Genomic DNA, 23,775 nt, shown 5'->3' on the forward strand with positions numbered 1-23,775 from the left:
AGTCAATAATGACTCCAAGATCCCTTTCTGCCTCTGTGCTCTCAAGAAGGGAGTTACCCATCTTATAAGTGTGCTGCTGGTTATTATTGTCCAAGTGCAGCACCCTGCACTTATCAGTATTGAAGCGCATCCTGTTTTTGCTAGCCCACCCCTGTAACCTATCCAAGTCTTGCTGCAGTCTTTCCCTCCCTACTAGCGTGCTCACCTCAGATTCGCTGACGATACCCCAAATTTTAGTATCAGCGAATTTAAACAGGTTGCTTTTCACCCCATCATCCAAATCGCTGGTAAGGTCTGTCATTGTAAGGTCTGTTTTCCTGACCTCTGATCATGCGCGTGGCTCTTCTCTGGATTCTCTCAAGCTTCTCCACATCCTTTTTGAATTGTGGAGCCCAAAACTGGATGCAGTACTCCAGCTGTGGCCTCACCATGACTGTTATGGTGTGTGTGTATGGGGAGGTGTGCTTGTGGGCCCCCCCCGCTACAAACACTGCTCCCTCACCCCTCCATTGCACATAACCCCTTCTGCCAGCAGCAGGCAGTGGGCCCTCGGGACACTTGTGGCCCATGGTAGCTAGAACCCCTGACAGTGTGCAGTCCTGGTGAGCTCCAGGAGTGCACATGGCTGGGCCATGAGCTCCATTACATGGGGCTCACATGCAGTTCCCAGGTTCTTTGCCTGAGCCCTGCGCCACTGGGGAGAGCCCTGTGTGATGAAGCTGGTGGTACAGGCCATGGGGCTTAGCCAGGGTGACGGAGAGAGGGGTGGAGTCAGCCCGGCTCCATAGTGCAGAGCTTTCTGCCATTCCCCATGACCTGCATGTGGCAGTAAGTGAGGTTGGGCTACCAGCTCCACTGTGTGGGGCTCCCCCCGGAGGCTCACAGCTTGGGCTGAGAACCCAGGAACTGCATGTGAGCCCTGGGGGTCCTGCACAATGGAGCCAGGTTGACTCTGTGCTCCTGCTGGCCTGGGCTCTGTGTTCCTGTCACCCTGCCCAGCACCTCTGCTGGTATCTGCTCCGGGGCACCAGCATGGGTGCTGTGCTCCTACCAAGCTCCTACCGGCTGCTGCTTCACTCTCGCCTGCCCACTTGTGGGCACTTCCCTCCCACCTGCCACCACTGCTGCTACTTCCCACATGCCGGCTCCGCCACAACAACCTCTGCTCCCCCCCACCTGCCACTGCCACCACTTCCACTCCTGCCACCGCCACCCTTTCCCCACCTGTTGCTCCGTACTTACCTGTGGGGCCAGGGTCTGGGCCATTGCACGGGCAAGGGTGGGAGTGCAGTGTGCATTGCCCCCATGGAAGTAAGCAGGGCTTGGCCCCATGTGAACACAGCAGGAGCAGCGCCGGGGCTGGGTCTGATACTGTGAATTTGTAGGCACTCGCCTGCAGGCTGAATGAAATCTTCTGGCAGGCCAAATGCAGCCTGTAGGCTGTATTTTGCCTGCTTCTCTCCTAAACTATGTTACATGAAGCTTCTTTAGAGCACTGAATTTTGGGTTTCGTCAGGGATGAAAAGATGCATTTAATTTTTGGGTTCTGTATTGTGAAGGGATAAGAACTGCAGGCTGTGAAAAGAAGCTTCTGGAGTGAAGTAAAAACTGCCCAGGTTTTGCATGATCTAATTTTAGTGTTTGCTGAGTTGCAGTGCTCACCAAAAGCTTCCTGTACAACAATGAGATAGGTCTATCTGTGCTTCAGCCCCCACCTGTAAAACAGGTGTGAATTACCCTAGGAAGAAGCATAGTGATGATGAATACATTGACCATTGTGAGATGCTCAAATATTATGATAATGGAACTATTAAAAGTACAAGTAATTAATTAGATCAGGGGTGCTCTGCTTTGCTTACTGCAAATAAAATAACCCTAGCATTAAAAAAAAAAAAAATTAGCCCTACATTTTTTGCCATTGAAATGTAGATATAAAATCTTTTCTGATGCTGAATTTTTTTTTGTAACATTTTATAGGCTCCATATGCATTTTGAACTAACAGTCATGGCATCCAACAAGTTTGTTATTAAGGTAAGTAGAGTGTCATAGCTTCCATAATAATCCGTATTAACCTGATCATCTTGAATATGCAGCAAGGTTATATTTTCATTTGATTTAAATATCAATCATGAATGCCCTTGCAGAGTTAGGTCATTATAACACATCTCCTTTCTTGGCATTTCTCACACACAAGAAGGAATCTATATTTATGATAGCAAAATGCAGCTGATGTACCACGTGCAAACCTGAACCTAGGCAATGTACCAATATTGAAGGTTTTGTCCTTTCATGAAACTGTTAATAACTTTATAGCTGATAGCTAATGAGTCAGAAACTGCTAAATGACACAATGATCACTAAGGTAGTTTTACCTATCCAGATTAAAAACATGTTCTCCCATGACTACCTGATTCCCAAAATTCTTCCTGCACTCTACAGGGGATAATAACCACCCTCCCTTTTAAAAGGTCTTGATCTCCCAGTAATTGGGTTTGTCTGCTATCCCTGGGAATTTCTCCTCTCTCTAACTTCACAGCTCTAACCATTGTTTTTAATACTTTCTGTGCATGCTTAACTCCTGAGATCCCATGAACCCCTTGCATCCAAAAGCTTGTCTAACTTTATCCCAACCATGCAGGTAGCCAATAAAAAGATATCACTCACAAAAATCCTTGCCTCTTGCATAATTCCTGGAACTTCATGGTTACATCATCACTGTAACATAACTCAAATTATTTATGTTATTCTCAGATCCTTCAATCTTTAGTCAGGGAGTAATCATGCTTATGGTTTAACTTTCTTTGTGGTCAGTTATTATTTCTTTATATTTTTTCTTCTAATTACTATTTTTCTCTCTGCTGTCACTTTTTTTGGGTCTTGATTTTTTTTAAACAAACTGTAAAACATTAATTGCAAAATGAGTCACAAGGCTTGCCTTATCCAAATATCTGAGGATTAATGCTGTTTTTATTGCAGTATGTTATGAACAGCATTGTATAGTTCAACTCACCTGTAAACAGTTTCAGCTCCTTAATTACACTTTTTTCCTGCATGGCTTTGGCCTAATCAGGCAGTGGGAATGTAAAAAAAAACCATGCATCCTTATCTGCTTCTGTTTCCAGATTGTCTCCTTGTTTTTGCTTGAATCTCTCCACTCAGGCTAGTTTAGACATTTCATACAGTTCTGGGAGATTAGAACAGGACATTGCCCTGGGAAGAAATTTTTTGTCCAAGAATATTGTTTTCCTACACACATCTTATATTTTCCCATTTTAGACAGGTTTGTTTTTTTTGGAGGCCTGCTAGAAAATATTTGTGGATGTCCAGGCTGTGGAAGTTGCCAAATTGACCAACTAGTTAGATGCACATCTTTAGCACGTGATAGTTGATATCCTGAGTTTACACTGCTAGTACCTTACAATATAGTAGCAACAGGAACTCTAGGGGAAGTTTGTTCAGCTGAATCTTCCTGATCTCACCAACATCTGCATGACTGCCAAAGTAAATGGCTTGTTTGAATTGGATTGTCTATGCTAGAGAGGAAGGTCTGAGATCTTTGGTCACTGATCTGCAGTATTGTGTAGATTGCCTATCCAGCACAGGCACTGCAGCTTTACCCAGCCATTTACTTTGGCAGTTGTGCTGCTGTAAGTGACATCATGGGAACTCAGCTGAGCAAACTGATGGTTTTTCGTAAGTGTTCTTATTGCGACCCTATTAGTAAGTTACCAGTAGGGCACGCTTAGTATATCAGCCACAGAAGGTTATAGTTGAGAGAGATCTAATCCTCTCTCTCCTTGTAACACGAGAAAAGCAAAGGCAAATTTGTGGCATATTAAAAATGTTTTTTTAAATACGTTTAATATTTTTGATGTCCAAGAAGATTGTCCAGACTGATAGCAGTGGTATCATTTAACAGAAACCCAAAAGATCACTTGGACACACTTAATTTTGCTTGTGCAGAGGGGTTCCCATCATTTTGCTAGCAATAAGTTTCCATACATACATTATTTTTCTTCCCTATAGAATAATAAGCCATTACAGAGAAGGGAATTACTTCCTCTCTCCTTTTTTTAAAGACTGTATTCCATTTTACTAAGGAAATTTCTCCTTCAGAAGGATCTCTGTTAAGGAGCAGAAATTGTTTCTGCTCCATTATGTGGAGGAGAGTATGAGATAGTATGTTCTTACACTGCAATTTGTAAAGAGTTTTAAGGCAAATACTCTGCCAATCTTGCAATAAATATTGAATAAAACTAACATATACCTGGTTTGTTTTGTGTTCCCCCTTGACTGCATACAGCAATGTATTTTCCCTGAGCCTGAGGAAAGGCATGTGTGCCTGAAAGCTTGCAGAATTTTTTTTTTGCAATCTTAGTTTAAAAAAAGGTATCATCTCTGAACCAAGAGTTCTAGAGTTTTGCATTTCATTTGCAATGTAGTTTAAAATTTCATTGTCATAAGTAGTGTGTTTATTAGAATCTGGAAGATAGAGCTTATCCAGCTTTCATTTATGTTTTAATAGTGTCAAATGTTATAACCCGTACAGTACTGTACATTTAATAGCCTTGCTTCACAAGAACACATACGCTTAAAAAGGGCATTCCCACAAACTTTTGCAGTTTTCTGTGATGTAATAGTAGGTTATTTTCAGTAGAGGGAGTAGTTGGTCTACATTTGAAAAGTAATCATAGAGCTCTTTTGGGGAAATTCTTAACAGTAAATGAAATGAAGTAACTGAGGCAGTAAAATCACTCTATACTTTTATTGAAAAAACTATAGTTGAGACCTTAACACGGAGTTTTCAATAGCCAGTTGGCTGACAGCCATAGAGTGTTCTGATGTTTAATAGCTAACATTTAATGTCAGTTAATTAGATTAGCTATTTTAAGTTTGAGCAATCTTGATACTTCACCACTTCATAATATGCTATATTGTGGAATCTGAAACCCTGAAAAATCAGGCATATGAATTTAATTAGAGTGATGTCTGTGTGTCTGTGCTGCTAAAGTATTTTAGTATTATTCTGAGTAAATAAATCTTAACCTTAATTGGTCAGGCTTAAAGCAAAATCTTGAGCTGTATACAGACTTTTAAAGATGCCAGTGGGTTCTTGTTTAAAATTTACAGAAAGATTAAAAAGGAGAGTTGTCCCAAAATTATGTATATTGCATCCATTCAAGCCAAACTACTGAGTTATACCTGGTAAGTCCTGTAGTCATAATAGAAGTGAACCTTATTTACTATTTGTTATATATTTGTTTTCATTTGCTAAACCTTCTAAATAAAGATCTGATATGGTAACTCTATGTTTTAGTGAAAACATGATAAAGTAATAAATCTCTGCCTGAAGGGTAGCTTCCTTTCATTTTGGCCTTCTTTGCATTCACAAAAGGAAAGCTCTGTTCTGACTTGGATTAGTAGACCTTCCTGGCCACATACCTGAGATCAGAATAATTGCAATTGAAATGTTCCTTTGGTGATTCAGATCATCTTGTACCAGTTTTTCAAAAGTGTTCTTTGTTTCCAATGGGAACTTTGTTGCGGCGGGGGAGCTCTTTTGGAAATCTAGCCCTTTGTTTTGTCTCTCTCAGGTTGCAAACTCCTTGAGACAGAGAACGTATATATCTGCTCAGTACAAAAGCAAGTTGTCACTTTGGATACGTCTGTGCCACAAAACGAAAGTGTGATGGTGCTAACATACCTGTGCTGAGCTAATCTATCTACCATGGGTTAGAGATGTAGAAGTTCATGTTTTAGCACATGCTGACGACTGTAGCGAAACCCCTGAAGCCCTGAATAGATTGTTCTACTTCAGGTTAGCATATACTTACACACATTAAAGTCCAGGTTGCCAGGTCCCATGCTAACTAACTAAACTCCGTGTAGATAGGTAGCACATACTGCCATCACCCTTCATTTTGCTGTTTAAAGATACCCATTGCTTAATAAATGTAAGAAGTGCCCTTGGTATTTTCAGTCTAAAAATTACCAAAAAAAGCTGTTATTCAAAACTCTCCTTTCTGGAACATACCTGTATGTGTTATACAACTTAAAGTGTTTTGTTTTTTTTTTTTGAAAGGAAATGTACTAAAATCTTGATGATCTAATACAAGGAAGAAAAGAGATAAAAGAGAAATGTTGTTCTTGTCAGGCTGTATACTAGAGAAATGTGAATGTCCAGAAAAGCCTAGCGCTATTGAGAACAAAAGAGTTTTGTTTCTTTCTTTCTTTTTCCTGAAGCCTGGTACAGAAAAATTGGAAAATTAGTTGGAGGGAGAGGCAGGGGAATTGCAAAGAAAAAATTTCTATGTGAAATGTTTTCCCGCAGAATGAACTGTAAAAGAAGTTGCAGTAAAAAAATCAAGAAGCTGGCTAGTGTGAAAGAATGGAGAAGCTTGTTTGTGCCAGTTTGTATAAATCTTCAGTTGAATGAAATGTGTGAAAATCATAGTTGGAAGTTCAGAATCAGAAGTGGATCTTTCAGTCCAGATTCTGATTACAGAAATTGCAAGGGAAATTAGAGCTATATTACCATTTCCAAGATCATATTTGTAATTTCAGTGTTAAATGAGACTTGTTTGTAGTTTTCCTGCAATTATGACACAATCTATAGATAAGAATAACGCACTATTAAAAAAACCTGTTTTTTTCTGTAAATTAGGTAATATACTTATATTTACTTCTTGTCTTTGATATTGTGCTTTAAACTACATGAATTTCTTCTGTAGCTGTATTTAACGTTAGACTTCTGATTTCTGTGGATATAACCTTACTTTATAAGTCAACAGTATTGATATTTTCAGTTGTAAACATTTTATTTTTCTCCAGCTTCTAGATATTTTAGCTGGTGGAAAGGAAGAAGATACATTTAAGTACTGTAGTGTACTGTAATACTAAGTGTATTCATCATTGTTCAAAAGTGATGAACTTATCTTATAAATGGACTTTAGCAGTACTTATTCTGTTTTTCTCTTCTAAATTTAAGGTGGTGGAGAAAGCAAGGATAAATAATTTTTTTTTAAAAGATCATTATTTCCCAGATCATTCATTATTGCCCCTGGCTGTCATTACATTTAAGATGTGATAAACCAATTAATTTGGTTCTTTCAATGAATGACACAATAATAACATGTTCATTCAATTAATGACACAATAAAACAGTGAATAAGCCACAAAGTTATTACACAAAAATGTGTATTACTTTTGTGGGTGGATCCTATTGCTCCATAAATTGAACACATAGCCAGCAACGGAGCCTTATTAATTGAACAATTAAAGCTATTTTGCATGTGAAATTAAATGGCTTATTTTAGTTGGGTTATTCTGGCAAAATGTTTTTAATTAAAAAGTTACCTTTTTTTTCTAAGATTTAAAAAATAGTTTATTTTAAGAATTCCATTCAGTCTAAAAAGTAAGGTGCCTAAATCCTGTGAGGTGTATTCAAGGTCTTCCTATTTTTAGTTGCACAGTAGGATTTACAGTCAGTTAGCATCTTTGAACTACTTCCTTAATTGAAGGGATACATTACTTAGTAACTGTCATGCCTAGATGTGGGTGGCTCAAGGCACTGACTAGGGCTTGGTAAGCAGAATCTGAGGTCAAACTATGACCTGGGGCTAGGAGATCAATCTAGGCGAAGTCCAGGGGTGAGCTAAGTCAAGAAGCCTGGAGAGTAAATAGAGGGGAAAGTCCACAGACAAGCCAAGTTAAGATCCAGAAAGGGCAAAGCTAGGGAGTACCAAAATGGTCTTGGGTCAGATTGCTTTGTTGCCAAGACATTTCCTGTTCTTGGTCAAGTGTTTATATATGGGAAAAGACCAAGCTGGCCACTGACAGGGAGTGGGCAGGAGGTTAGGTCTCAACAGAGGCTTTACACCATCTTTGACCAACCTGGATGGCTAGCTAAAAGGTGGCAGGCCAAGATGAGTGGCTGCGCTACAGGCCACCGTCCCAGATTTGGGGCTGTACTCTGACAGCAACATGTTGGATTCCCAGACACTGAGTTCATTTCTTAAAGCACTGGTAGGTATGTATAATCTTGCTACATTGCAGATAACTACAGGTTTTCCTTTGCCAACCACGGTTTTGAGTATCCACACTTCAGAGAAAGGTGGGGTACAGTCTGAAAATACCCCGCATTGCCCCCCTGGCCCTGCTTATGCTTCTCCCCTCATTGTCCCCCGCACTCCCCAGCCTTGCTGGTGCTCCTCACCCTCAGCCCCTGACCCCTGGAGCCCCGCCAGTTTTGCCAACCACGGTTTTGCCAACCATGGGAACTTTCAGGAACCTAACCCCTGTAGTTGGCAAGGGAAACCTGTATTACAATGTACAGCTTTTGTTGTTTCTGTCACAGACCACTGAAAACCCCAGTCAGGATTGAGGTCCCACTTTATTCTTTGGCAATCCCTCATAATTGGGGATGATTGTTTTCGAAGATGGCTGGTGCGAACTATCTGGGATTGACAGACTCTGCTTCAGCTTGGCCACGTGTTTTCGTGTGGGGCGGGTGGCACTAGATTCTTGATTTGGTCCATGACACACTGTTTCTGCTGCCCCCGCTTTTGATCTCTTGTTGTCATCAGGTTTCAGAGTACAGAGATCCTTGCAGCAGACTCTTCTTTTAAAATCGGGGTGAGCCTGGCGATAGTCTTCCGCATGTTGACATAGATGCTGCATTTTTTTAAGTTGGCCTTGAGGACATCCCTGAAGCACTTTTTCTGCCCTCCTCTTAAGCACCTTGGCTCAGCTGGGAGAATAAAGTTTGATTCAAGAGTCTGGAGTCAGACATCTGGCTGATGTGCCCAACCCAACCAAGCTGATGTCAGATGATCATCGCCTCAATACTTTTGGTGTTTGCTTGAAGGAGGACACTAATGTTAGTGCATCTGTCTTCCCACTGGATTCAGAGGATCTTCTGCAGGCAATGTTGATGGTACTTCTCTTAACAATTTTAGATGTCTCCTGTACATTGTCTGTGTCTCAGCTCTGTACAGCAAGATAGAGATCACAACTGCTTGGTAAACCATGAGCTTGGTTTTGGATCTGATTTCATGATCTTCAAACACCTGTTTCTTCAGGCTGCACTTGCACATTTGAGGCGATGTTGGATTTCTTTATCCAATGTCAGCCTTTTGTCAGAAATGTCTGCCAAACTATGGGACTCAAGGTTCTCAAGAGTCTCGCCATGGATCTGGATTACTAGAGCTGGAGACTGTTCTGTAGGAGCTTGTTAGTGGAGGATCTTAGTCTTCTGAATGCTAAGCATCAGTCCCATTTTCTTGTATGCCTTGGTAAAGATGTTGACAATTGCTTGAAGCTCTGCTTCCGAGTGAGCACACACTACAACATCATCAGCATACTGGAGCTTAATGATTGAAGTCAGAATGGTCTTGGTTTTGGCCTTGAGTTGTCTGAGGTTGAACAGCTTCCCATCCATTTAGTACTTTAGCTCCACTCCAGCTGGAAGCTTGTTGGTGGTCAGATGTAGCATTGTGGCAAGGAATATTGAGAAGAGTGCCGGAGTGATGACACAGCCTTGCTTAACTCCCACTTCAAATGTCAAGGGGATCTGTGATGGATTCATTACTGAGAACCACCACTCACCTTCATGGAGGAAGCAGAGAATGACGACAAGTTTCGGTGGGCATCCATTCTTCAGGATCATCCATAGCATCTTAGCTGACAGTCAAAATCTTTCATGAGGTCAAAGAAGGCCATGTAGAGAGGCTTATGTTGTTCCTGGCATTTCTCTTGCAGCTGACAAGCAGTAAAGATTATGTATGTCAGTTGTGCCTCTTGATGCCCTAAGCCCATGCTAAGATTCTGGGAGATGCTCTTCAGCAAGTGGAAGAAGAATGGTTCAGGAGGATTCTCGCAATGATCTTCCCTGTAGTGGACAGCAAGGCGATCCTTCTCTAGTTTGTACAGTTGGGCTCGTCTTTCTTGAAGATTGTCACAATTGTGACATCCCCAAAGTTGTCTGGAATTTCCTCATCATTTCAGATCCTTAAGATGTGGGCATGAAGCTGTGATGTGAGCTCCTCTTCTCCCTGTTTGAAGAATTCAGCAGGGTTTCCATCTGCTCCAGGTGCCTTGTTGTTCTTCATCTGCTTGATGGCTTTCCTCACCTCGTCAAAGGTTGGAAGGATTCTGAGATCATCTCTGACTGTGTTGCAGGATGGAGTTGAGAACACTCTTGTCAACAGCAGAATCTCAATTGAGAAGGTCTTCAAAGTGCTTCTTTCAACAGGCATTTTACTTATTTAGTATATGTGGTTTTGGCATATTGTTTCAGCCATCTTAAGTGATGTCATCACCAATATGAAGAGCTTGAAGGCCACCAGGTAGCATTGTATATGGACACAAGTCAACAATGTAGGACATGGTTTGAACTTGTCCACAAGGGCATTTTTTGTCACTGTGAAGGCACCATTGGTATAGGTTTGAGGCACAGTGACCCTGTCCAGTTTGAAAACAGGAGGAGTGCCCAGTAATGGCATGGCCAGTTAAATCTTGGTTGATTGACTGTAGGGTCAGAGATGATGTGGTGATTGATTGGTGCTTGTGCTGACCATTTTATGTGCCATTGAGTAAGTAAGGAAAAGTCAAACGGTTTTGAAAAGGTGGACCATATTGGGTGTCTTGAGGGGAGCTGAAGTATTGATGGGTGGAATATGTCCCAGTGCACTGGCAGCATGGGATTATCCCAGAGTCTGACTAGTAAGTTTATTTCAGCATTTGTGCAGCAGAGATGAAGGTGAGCCACGTTACTGAGTACTGATAACCATGGGAGTAGAGTGGGGTGCAATGTGCCTGACACAAGATGCATTGTAGCATGCAGCTGGGTGTTCACTAGTTTGCTGTGTGATGAACAAGCCCATACAGGGGCACAGCATCCTGCAGCTGAATCATAGTTCAGTTATCTGGTCTCGTCCATCCTTAGGTCTCAAGGGGGTTGATCCCAGAGTGCTCAGACGATACGTGGCTTTGGTGACACTGAAGAAACCATGCATATTGTAGATGTTAGCGAGATGTTGAATCTCCTTAGCCTTGTCTTCCCACTGTTTGTTCCTGAAGAGGGCTGCTCAGTCACAGTTACAGCTGCCAAATTGCACTCCTGTCTCATCCAGGTGCTAGACGACCTTCTTGTAACTGCCACCTTCATGCCAGTTCATGACTAGGAGCTTCCAGATCCAATATCAAGGACACCAAGACAACTGGGGATCTCATTCCACTTCAGCTTTCATCCGCCTTTGCAGTCATTGAGATTCTAACATCTTCCACCTTCTCCGTCATTGAGGATTTGTAGACCAGTGGCTGGGGGCTGGGCAGGCTTATTATAGTAGCAACCTGTACTCACTGTGTCAGGGCACCATCAAAGAATGTGTGTGGCTTTTCAGGAGGGAAACCATTGCCATCTGCTATCCTCACCACATCCTGGTGGTGGGGGTGCTGCTGCTTGGTCCGCAACTACTTATTCGTCGGAATTACCTCTGCTTATTTCACAGCTAATCTTCCCTGAAGTTCATTCCACTATCTGCCACCTATGGAGGCACTGCATAGCAGTACAGCTCTGCCCTGCAGCCCCACCATACTAGTTGCTATATAAATACATAGTAAAAATATGAGGGTTATGTCTCAAAGGACTTAATTTATCTAGAAGGTGGATGCTAGATAAATGATGAGGAAAAGGAATACATCATACTAACAATATGAGCTCCCCCTCTCCTTTCTTGTTACTGTGCATTTTATTTAGTAGCATAACTAAGGTGGGGCCACTGGGATGGCAGCCCTGGGTGCTGACCTTAGGGGCGGGGGAAAGAGGGGCACAGGAAAAGAACTGCTGTTGCTGCATCTGTACAATTGCACCAGTGGCATAGCAGCAGCCAGAAGTTGCTGCTGCTTCCACACATCCTTCTGTCCTGGGTTCTTAACTGCCTTGTTATGCCTCTGATTTTATTTTTATGGGGTCAGAATTGGAGTGATGTAGAATGGCAAAAGAGGAAATAAGGGATACGAAAAAGAAAACAAGGGACTTTGAGGGTAAAAGAAAGAATTGGACAGCATGATTCAAAACTTGATAAAATTAGTGGAAATCTCCTAACAGACTTCATTAGGTTGTGGATCAGAATTGGAACAAGGATGGAAGAATGAATATAGAGCTATGAGATAAAGGATTGTAGCAGAAGAAGAGTAAGGGAAAGGCATAGACAGATATTGGAGCTCATACCAATTATATGAGAACACTTTTGTGGGGTGGAAGAGTCACTGATATGGAGGAAAAGGCTGGTATGACTTGCACTGTCTTCTGAGTAATTTAAATAGATTAATGACCTTAAAACAATAAACAATATTTGTTATAATCAAGAAAGTGACCCTTCTCCTTCATGATAGCCCCTTTCTGTTATATGCTATGTAAACTGCTTCTGGTGTGTTAAGATCCAATATTCTCCCTTTTTGAGTGTTCATTGATTCATAGATTCACAGATGTAGAGTCAGAAGGGACCTCGTAGATCTTCTAGTCTGACCCTCTGCCCTGGGCAGGAGAGAAAACTGGGCTCAAATGACCCCAGCTAGGTAAAAGTCAAGCCTTCTTTTAAAGACCCCCAAGCTAGGATCCAGCACCACTTCCGTTTGAAGTTGGTTCCAGATCCTAGCCTCCCTGACTGTGAAATTGGGGCATCTTAGCAGAAGGGGAGTAAAGTGAGGAAGACCAAGAGGCTGACAACACACATAGAATGAAGTAAAAGAGAATTAAATAGACCAGAACTTCCTTAAAGTGGTTCTTTAAAGAAATAGTTTCAGTTCTCCAGTAAAAATCAGTTTCTGTGCATATCATGTATGCTACTGTATTTAATATTCAATCATGACTCTGCAGTATTATTTTTGACTCAGCATGCTAACATTTCCTTAAATAGTAGTGGAAAAGAGAAGACCACATTGTACATTTTGTTATAGTCATTGTAAAACATATGCTTTGAGTCTTGACTACTGTGAAAATCCTTTAAATTGCTGATAAAATGATGAGTCATGGTCACCTGATGAAAATAGATGTATTACCATGGTTCCAGCAACTGTAAAGACCATTTAAATGTTTCACTTCCTATCATTGTTCTTTGCCAATAAGAGAATAAGTGCATCATCATTTTGAATAGTTGACAGCTGCTCAATTAAGCCACAACAACGTGATTGGCAAAAACTATAAATTCCAGACAGTTTTTTTTAAAGTTTAAGGAACTAAAAGTCTGTCTGAAAGTGGAAGAAATCACATTGCTGTATAACAATGCCAGTTGCAGCATTTTCAGATTAAATAACACTTGCGAGTTGAATGGTGATAATAATATTAGTGCCTCTTTCTGTCAGTCTAACCGAATCCTATGGAAGTAATTGGATCAGAGCTTATAGAAATAAATTGGCAACGCGTTATAGCCTAACTAAGGATTTACCAGGCTGTTCCATGAGCAGCCTTAGGTTCATAGGATCAAAGGAAAGTAGGGCTAGAAGGGTTTTTGTGGGATCATCTAATCCAGCCCCCTACTTAAAACAAGATGATCTCTGACTAAAACCATCCTAACCAAGCATCTGTGTAACCTGCTCTTGAAAACGTCCTATGGTGGAGATTCCATTATTTCTCTAGGTAGCCTGTTCCAGTGCTTTACCTCCTTCAAAGTCAGAAAGTTCCCTCCTAATCTCCAGCCTAAATTTCCCTTGGTAAAGCTGGAGGCCATTTCTCTTAGTTCTGTCCTCTGCAGCCACAAAGAAAAGCCCATCTCCATTTTTTCTGTCATGGCCCTTAAAAATATCTGAAGACAGTCGTCAAATCCCCCCACAGTCTTCTCTTCCTGATACTAAATTACCTTAGTTCTTTCAGTCTTTCTTCATAAGTCTTACCGCCCAGGCCTCTAATAATTTTTGTTGCTCTGTGCTGGACTGTTTCCAAACTGCCCACATCCTTCTTGAAGTGTAGGGTCCATAACTGGATGTCATACCCCAGGTGAGATGCATCAGTATTAAAACAGAGCAGAAGAATCACTTCCATTGATTTGGAAGTGACACTTCTCTTAATACAGCCCAGTATGCTGTTGGATTATTTTTTTTTGCAATGAGAGCACACTGTTGGCTCATATTCAGTTTATGATCCACGGCAACACCCAGGTCCTTCTCTGTAGTGCAGCAGCCTGGCTAGTCATTCTCCAGTCTGTATTTGTGCAAGCAGTTATTCTGTCCCAGGTGCAGGATTTGGCACTTGTCCTTGCTGAATCTCATCTGATTCAGTGCATACCATTTCTCCCTTCTATCCTGAAGATTCTAGATCCTGGCTCTACCCTCCAGGGTGTCTGTACCTCCACTCAGTGTGGTGTCATCCACAAATTTGCCAGGTGTACACTCTGTTCCATCATCCAAATAATTAATGAAGATATTAAACAGTACCAGTCCTAGGACAAACAACTCAGGAACCCCACTTGATACTTCTTCTCAAGTAGACATTGAGCATTTGTTGACTACTTGTTGGGTATGACAATCCATCCAGTTGTGTGTCCACCTTACTGTATTTTCATTTAATCTTTATTTCCTTAGTTAATGAGAATGTTGTGGGAGACCAGTGTAAAAAGCCTTGCTGAAGTCAAGGTATATCACATCCACTGCTCTTTCCACATCCATAGGAAATTGGATTGATCAGGTGCGTCTTGCTCTTGGTGATTCAGTGCTGCCTCTTCCCAATCACCGTTTTCTCCTCTACATGCTCTTTGGCAATAGATTCCTTGAGGACCTACTCTATGATCTTTCCAGGTGGTGAGGTCAGATTAACTGGTCTGTAATTCCCTGGATCCCCCTTCTTCCCTTTCTTCAAGATAGGCACTATGTTTGCCCTTTGCCAGTCACCTGGGACCTCACCCACCTTCCATGAGTTCTCAAAAAGGATATCTAACCGTTTAGAAATTACTGCAGCCAGCTCCTTTCATATTCTTGGGTGCATCCCATCCAGCCTTACTGACTTAATGTCTCATTTCTCTAAGTAATCCCTAACCTGTTTTCCCACTATTCTAGGCTGTTTGTCTCCTTCCTTATCTTTGCTGCCAGCTGCACTCATCATCTGGTAGCCACCTCTATTTGTGACGACTGAAGTAAAAAAAAAAAAAAAAGAGACATTAAATACTTAAACCTCGCCATCTATAACAAGATCGCCTTCCACAGTCCATTATGGTTTTTTCTGGTCTCTCTCTTACTTTTGACATACTTTTACAATCTTTTTTTTTTATTGCCTTTTATGTTCCGTGCCAGATGACATCTTATATTGTGCCTTGGCCTTCCTAATTTTCTCCCTGCATGCCCATGCAATACATAGTAGTCTTCCCTAGTATTATGATTAAGTTTCCACTTTTTATAGGATTCCTTTTTGAGTTTCAACTCCTTGAAGAGATTCCTGTCTAGCCAGGCTGGTTTCCTGTTGCGCTTCCCATTTATCTATTCCTTCAGGATAGCTTGTTCCTGCATCTTTAAGAAGACCTCCTTAAAGTACAGGCAGGTCTCCTGCGCTCCTTTTCCCTTCAGACTTGTCTCCAAGGGTCTCCTGTCCATCAGGTCCCTGAGTTTGTTGAAGTCTTCTTTTCTGAAGTCTAGTGTCCTTATTCTGCTGTTCTCCTTCTCTTTGCCTCCTAGGATATTGAACTTTGTGGTCAGTGCCACAATGTTACTTTCCACCTTGTCATTCTCCCTCCAGTTTCTTCTTGTTTGTAAGCTATAAGTCAAGAAAAGCTTCCCCTACATTTGGCCTCCCTGCCATCTATATCAAAAAGTTATCCCCAACACATTCCATGAATTTGTTTGACTACTTGCTAACTGCTGCTTTTCACTCCCAGCAGATATTTCAATAATTAAAAGTTCTCTATGAGAACCAAGTCCTGTTGTTTGGAAGCGTCCATCAGCTGTTTAAAAACAAAAAACAAAACAAAAACAAAAAAAACCCACCTGTAGCAGACATCCACCATGAAACTTCCACTACTGCTCTCCTTTCTTAATTTCTTCAGTTTGACTTGCTGGCCTTAGGGGTTTTGTTTGTTTGTTTTTAAAGATGTCTCCTGATAATGTCAAGATTTGTCATTGTTTGGCCTCTCAACCCCTCACTAGAAATGGTGCATCTAAATAAATGACTAATGAGATGTAATTTTCATATGAAGGCCAGATGCAGCATCTAACACAAGCTCTCCAAAGCACCATAGGTCTGATAATGATGTAGCTGGTCTTTTTTTATATATTTGTTTTGCTCTTAAGATTTCATAGTTATTTTTGAAATCAAGAGCCATCTATGGTTCTAGTAGATGTTATGGTAAAGTCAGGTAACACAAGGATTTTCAACTATATATAGTCTCAAAACTTGTATTCTGATAGCTGAAATGATGCCACTGGCATGTTGGGTAATAGGAAGCCAGAATGAAGAAATGGAACTATGCAGTTTAAGAAACAGATAGACAGTGGTCACGTCGAGGTTTTGGGTGTAGTAAAATCCACATGCTGACTAACACAAGTGTGGAGCATCTTTATCATTCTTTTCCCTGTTATTTTTGTTTGTTCTACTTCCACTTTTTTATTGCCTAATTTTAAACTTAGATGATGGATTTCATTTGCTCTCCTAGCATTATGCTATAGTCTCTGGGACTGATCTGCAATGGGAATTCGATAATATTAACAAATCCCGCTAACAGAAGGGGTTTTTTATACAAAGTAAAACAAGCAAATTGTGGAATGAAAGAAAGAGCAGTCACTCTTTATGAGAGTAACTCATTCTCTTTCCAGAAAAAGGATACTTAATTTTCTTTGTCAAAACAGAAGGTGATTAGAACTGAATATGCATTTGAGATTCCAAAGTGAATCTGGTACAAGATAAATTTGTTTCTTCTCAGTTTGGTACAAACCAAGCCTTAATAACTACATGTAAAGAAAATTTGCATGAAAGAATAAGAATAGGTCTTTGGCTTTGGATACAGTATGAAATTATGTTTTGCAAAAAACTGAACACAACTAGAGCCCATGCCTGTTGTCTGGAAAATTGCCCCCACACTGCCTGTCCCCCTTCCATGTATAGAATCTAATTATTGATGGGTCATCTTCAATTCAGGGTCATCTTAGATTTGAGTAAATACACTATCAAATGTGATAAACTAGTTCTGTAACTGAAATAAAAACAATTGCTGGCTGTAAAAGACAGATGCAACCTAAGGGCATTTTTACACATTTTTATACACTGTAGTACCAGGTGCTTTGAAAAGTGCCCAGCGCTGTGACACATGCAATTGTGTAAGTGGCAAAACGCATGTCAGCGTGGAGAAAATGACAGCAGTCCACGTTAGAACTAAAACATATCAAAGGTGTTTCAGTTCATTTAAGTTTGGTCAGAGCCTTTTTTTATAGTATATATAGGCTTTATTTCTCCTTTTGCTGCAGAGTAAAACAGAATCTTCCCCTGCTCCAGATTATATGAATACTTAGTTTAAAATTAAATGTTACTTTGTTTTGGCAAAACAATAAAAGACATTATAAATATTTAATATTGTATATTCAGACAAGCTACTGGATTGTGTTCCTTGTTCTTAGGGCCAGTATGATTTATCTTCAGCCATTTATTTTATGCTCTTAGATGAACCTGAAGAAGATGTTAGACTTACATTTTTTATCTCTGCTGTATGGACCAGATCAGTATTAAATATGCTTCCACACATCCTTCTGTTCTTTCACACTATGTGAGAGAAGTTTCTGCACCCTAAGCTTATTTCTGGAAATCGGGACAAGGCAGCTTGTTAGTGGGCTGTCAGTTCATTTACAAACAGTGTTGAACCAATACTCCATGATTTGAATACAAGGTCCTGTAAGTTAACTTTGCTCTACTAGTCTGTCTTGATTTGGGGGGTAAAAGTGGTAACTCTTGTTACTGCCTTCTTTACTTCTCCTTGCTATTTCTTTATCTCCCATTGTAGACGCTACTCTGCTTCTGCAATCTATCCTGCTTGCACTGGTTTGTATAGATAAATCTTGGATGAAATCCTGGACCTGCTAACTTCGGTATACCCCAGATTTCACCTTTTGTCTGTCTGTGTTTAGTACTCTTCGTCTGAAATGGCAGTCAAGTCAATGATCACTATATATATTTAGCATCATTATGTAATTTGTATTGATGAGTAATTGTGCTTCTCACTTGGGAGGGCTGGACTGGTCTCTGATTTCTATTGTCCTTAATGGGAACAGTGCTCCTACATACAACAACCACCACCATATGGCATGTTGTAATATTTAAAACAGACCTCTTACAATTGAAGTTTTCTTTACTATGATATTCTTTATGCACTGGATGGGAATTACCACAAATAAATTAAGTAGTGTTAACTGTAAGAACTCTTTTTAACAGTGTTGTCTGTAATGACAGTGATAAATATACACACAGTCATATAACCAGTTATTATTTTCACACTTGCTTAGCTTTTTTTGAGAACTGTTAGTATAAGATTTACAGAGTACTCAGATTTAAAGGATTTCCTTGGTTATGAAGCCTAACTGTAGGTTAGTTCCCTAAACTATAAAAATGAAATCTTCGCTGTTTGGATTAAACTAAGAAATTTGTTTTAGATATCTAGAAGATTGCTGAAGTACATCCCAAGTTTTCTTGGGCAAACATGTAGAAACATGGTTTCTAATGTCTAGCACCACTGAACTGAATAAAAAAAGAGTTATAAAAAACAAATATCGTCTTCAAGGCCATTGTAATATTCTTTTTGTTTAAAATTTGGACCTCTGCAGTCTGTTCCTTGTCTTTTTTTTTCCATGTACAGTGATTTAATGACGTATACAGTTAACCAAATAAATGTTTATGTTGTTCTATATCAGGGGTAGTCGCCGCTTTTTAGCCTACCTCGGAAAGTGCAGGAGTGCCGGCATGGCAGAAAAACAAAATGAGGGCAAGGGGTACATGGCAGGCTGCCCTGCTTGTGCCGCTTGCCCCTCACCCAAAGCCACTGCTCCCCTGCTGCCCTGTGTCCCCCACCCAAAGTCCCTGCCCCCCAGCCCTGCTGCCCCTTGACCCCCACCCAAAACCCCTGCCTGCCAGCCCAGGCTCTGTGGCTGTCAGCAGCTACCCCAGCTCTGGGTAGCTGCTGGAGCCCAGGCTGCTCCCAGCAGGGCTTGCAGTGTCCCAGCTGCCCAGCCTCCTGACTGGCAGTAGCTACCCAGAGCTGGGGCTGGCTTCAGCCGGGAGGCTCTGGCATCAGCTGCACACCAGCATGTGCACCCATGCCTTGGTGAGGGAGCACGGAGCTGATGCCGGAGCTGTGGAGCCCAGTACAGCTATTTGCAGCCTACCTGCTGCTTGCTGTAGCTGCTCAGAGCCTGGGCTGGCTTCAAACAGCTGCACGGGGCTCCAGAAGCCTGCCAGCACCTCTGTGCTAGGAGCAGGGGAGAGACCGGGGCTGTGCTGCCTCAGGCCCCTCCCCGACCGCCCACTCAGAGGAGCCCAGCACAGCTTCCCAGAGCCAGGGCTGGCTGAAGCCAGGAGCCGGGACTGCTCCCAGCAGGCAGCTGGGATGCTGCAAGCCCTGCTGGGAGCAGCCTAGGCTCCATCGCTGGCAGCAGCTGCCCAGAACTGCTGGCCATGGCGTGGTGTGCTGAGCAAAATGGCCTTATGTGCCGTGCTCGGCATGTGTGCCAGGGGTTGCCAATCCCTGTTCTATATCATCCAGATAAAAGGGTCAGAAACAGTATACATGTTGAATGTACAATGTGTGCTGAACTAGAGATCCTGAAGTTAAATTGTAGGCCTTTAATAGGAAGACCTCTTTGGTGCCAGAATCTTAGACTTTGACAATTAGTAGGGTATACAGGGTACAGCTTGCTCTTCTTTTCTCTCCTTTATTTAAATCCCTGATATTTGAAAGAGAAAATTCCTTCTAATGATGCTGAAAGAGAAAGGGGACTAGAATACGTATCACTAGCATACTAGAGATGCGGTGCTTATCATAAACAGAATATTTATCCATATTGTGTGAGCACCTACAGGCTACAGTCAGGAACAGGTTCCCCTTGTGCTAGGTGTTTTACAGTCCTATGGTGACAGCTTGTCTCTGTTTATAATCCAAAGTAAGACAAAGTGTTAAACGTGAGTGTGTTGTACCAAAGATGAAAAGGAGGGCAATGATAACAGAAGTTAGATGGCTTAATTAAATGTCTCACTCATATCATGTGTGCATTATTTTTAATTTGAAAAAAAATGGCTACCTCTGATTGATATGTATTCAGATGGACTTTGGCTGAGGCAGGTATCACAACATTGATGGACTACAGGGAGCAATGGAAGGGGGAGATGGTAGAGAACTTAGCGATTTCTTCACAGAATGTAGTGACTTTCTTGTGTAAGGTTGCAGACATCATAAATTAAATCTTTTTTTGGTTTCAAATCAGTTGCCTTTGCAAAGTTAAATCTAGCTATTTCAAGATGGCATAGGCTGTGGCATTAGAAATTAACCTTGAAGACTTGAGAAATGTAAATGAAACATTTCTCTTGGCTACTCATTCCTCTACACCTCCAGTTCATTGGCTGTTCAATAAAATATTCGAGTCTGTATTGCAAAATATTCTGATACGTCTCTATTGGACAGCTAGGACACAGTTAAATGTTAATTATATCAGAACTGATCAAATATCCGCCAAGCTCAAAGGACTTGGCAGCACTTGACGACAAGGGTGAGTGACAGTGGTGGCCGTGTTGACACCACCCTCACAGCAGCATGAAACTCAGAAGGGAACGCAAATTCATGTTAACCCCTTGGCTTCTCACACAAAAACTTCTCCCCTGGAGCAACAGGCCCATCCAAGGTTGCTTGGCTTCTTGCTATGGCTGCCAGAGCTCTGGCAAGAACTGGACCTCTGGCAGCCCCAGTGCCTCCACAGGTGTAGTCTGCCATAACCAGAGCTTGCAGTACAGCCCACAGACCAATTGGAGTTTACCACCCCTGAACTGAAGCATACCTTTAAGAGTAACATCTAATTGTGATATAAACATTTCCCATGATGGAAAATATAACAAAGGTCATAAAATCATAAGATCAAAAATAAATTTACTCAGATTTCACCAGTACCTACTTTATATATACACTGCATGTAACAGGTCGCCCCTCCCAGCACCATCTTCCTAGTACTCCGTGCCTTGTGTAGGCACCCTTGGATCCTTCTTTGGGATTCTTATGTCCTGCCCTATACTTGCCTGCCATATCTTGATGGAACTTAGGATAATGTTCTTGCAAGCGGAAGGCTGCCTATTGTATTGGATATGTTGGGGCTGTTCCCCTATGTGGGACTGACCCCTGATTTTTCTCTAGCTAGGCCTCCCTGTCTAAACCCATTAAACAGGGTTTGACTTCAAGGCTCTAGCCTTTTCCACTGTCTTGGGGCCCTGGCCCCTTTTCCTGCTCCAATCTGGAGGCTGGTCCAGAGGGCCCGGGCGCCAACCCCACTGCTGGAGGGCCGCAAGCCCCAAACCAGGGGATGACCCCGAGCCTGAGAATAACGCTGCACCACGGGCGCACCAGAGCTCCCCGGCTTTTAAGATTGCGCCTCTCCGGGGCTTCTTGCTTTCCACAGCCTTGGGGTTCAGGTGTCCGCAGCCATGCCTAGCCCCAACTCTCCTCCTTGGGGTCTCGAACCCTTGCCGGGCTCAGGCAGCCTCGGCCTTACCTGGCCTCTAACTCTTCACGCCCCTTCTCTGGGGCTGGGGTCAGTGCACCCCAAATGCACCCTCTCTGGTGCCGGGGTCCCCACACTACCATGGGTCCTCTATGAGGGCTCCTCCAACCCCTAATAGCCTCACCCAAACCACCAGTTGTAAACAGCAAACAGAAAACTCAAGCCCCTAGGCTATAACATAAATCTCTGCCAATCGGCTACAACATCATTCTTCCTGCCACGCCAGGGTTGCTCTATCTTTCCCCAATCTCAGGCCGTACCTGCAGTCCAGCCTCTCCTCTTAGCTCAGTCTGGCAGAGCTCCTTCCCTTCCAGCTGCCAACAGGGAACTGCCTGCCTGGACTCAGTCCTGGGGTTTAAATGGGAGCCAGGCTCTGCCCCTTCCGGTTAGCTGACCGCTAGCAAGTGTGGGTCACTGGCTCCCTCTGGTTGCCCTAGCAACCGGCACCTGAGTGCTTATTCCAGCAGTACAAGTAGCAGGCACCTGAGTGCCTTGCTACACTGCACCTTTTGCAGGTATCAAGATATTTAATATGTGGAAGGATCATTTTGGGGGCTTTTGAGATGTAGTCAACATTGTTGTGGGGCATGGTATTCATTAGACATGTGACTGTATGTGTGCCTATATTCACTGTTAATATTATATATATTTTAAAAAGAGAAGGCAAGGCAGGAAAAATACACAATCATTATCCAAGTTGAAATTTAGCCAGAATGTTGCCTTACCCCTTCAGTTATCAGAAAAGTCATGGTCTTTTAAATGGCCCCAGATGCTCACAGCCTGCAGCTCTATCCTGCCTTTTGCCTGACTTCAGACTAACATTGCTACTTACCTCCTTCTGCTTGTGGCAGGTAAATAGTAAGAAGCTTTTGCACTTGGCAATTTTTTTCTGATCCCCACTCTTAAACTAGGTAGAATCCACATAAAGTAGTGGATCTACTTGAATTTCTGGAAATTGTTATATGAAGAAATACATCAGTAAGTACTCAGCACCACAGTTATTGAGAATTGTGGATTGTTCTTCTGTCACTTCATTAATCGGTATCAGTATTATGTTCCATTTCTCTCTTAATCTAAAGGATTTTGAAGATTAGTAGAGGCTGTGTATTTTTGCTGGGGTTGTGGTAGTATAAGTATGGTTCTCAGTCTATTCTGTTTTTCATTTGATGGAGAGTTTGTATTGAACCCTATACTAGCCTGTAGTCTTAGTCTTTTCTGGCTTTCCTTTTTTTTAAAAACTGTGTTAAAGCTTTTAGGATAGTAATTGCCATGGAATGGTATTCAAAAAGATCTGCAGTACAGCACCTGGAATAGCCTTAGACTAACCTCTGGACTGTGTCCTTCAGTAGTCTGCAGAAATGACAGCAGATGCTAAGGCTATGGACAAATGAATGAATTACAGTAAGATGAACAAGGCAAATAGCTACTCCCATGGCAACTGCCCAGGTGCTCACTGTGACTGCGGTAAATGAAAGCTGATTCACAGTAACTTATCTTACAGTGAAGTTCCAGAATATCCTGTCTGTGTTTTTATGATGGTAATTTGTTCATGTGCCTTGACTCTAACTCCTGAAACTTCCCTTTCCAGTGATAATGAATATTGCTATAGAAATAGAAGTGCTTCAAGCATAACATGCACATATGTATAACATTAATGATAACCTAATATTTGGAAATTGTGTGTTTGTAAATGTTAACTTCTTATCTTTATTTTAATGGTAACATTTAAGAAAGCACAGGACTTGGGGTAGTGTGAATGAGTTTTCCTTCCAAACTCTTTGCTTTACCTTGGTGAGTAATTTTACCATGAAGTTGTTTTTGATCTGGGTGGTAAACAATGTGGATATGACATGGGTTCTGGAGCATAAGTATAGAATTGTTTGTCTTTTTCAATCAAACAATATTTTAAAGTCAAGTTATTTATCATTCTCTCTATTGAAGCAACTGAGAATTATATTGTATATGTTTGCCTACAGAAAGGAAAATGGTGTTCACGCTGCAGCATGAACCTGTAGTGAAAATAGATACTTTTCTCTATGTTTCTTTGT

At 41.8% G+C, this 23,775-nt stretch overlaps 1 protein-coding gene across 1 annotated transcript in view; it reads left to right on the plus strand.

The window, feature by feature from the left end:
• Positions 1-1,977: 1,977 nt before the first annotated feature.
• Positions 1,978-23,775, plus strand: part of SLX4IP (SLX4 interacting protein) — a 177,201-nt gene continuing 155,403 nt past the window's right edge. The window contains 2 exon segments of the mRNA XM_019515885.1: positions 1,978-2,032; positions 6,333-6,411. Of these exon segments, the coding sequence (XP_019371430.1) occupies positions 6,334-6,411 (78 nt within the window). The 5' untranslated portion in view covers positions 1,978-2,032; position 6,333.

The sequence above is a fragment of the Gavialis gangeticus genome, unplaced genomic scaffold (genome assembly GCF_001723915.1).
Source record: "Gavialis gangeticus isolate Ggan-Ray unplaced genomic scaffold, GavGan_comp1, whole genome shotgun sequence".
In the NCBI taxonomy this organism is placed as follows: Eukaryota; Metazoa; Chordata; order Crocodylia; family Gavialidae; genus Gavialis; species Gavialis gangeticus.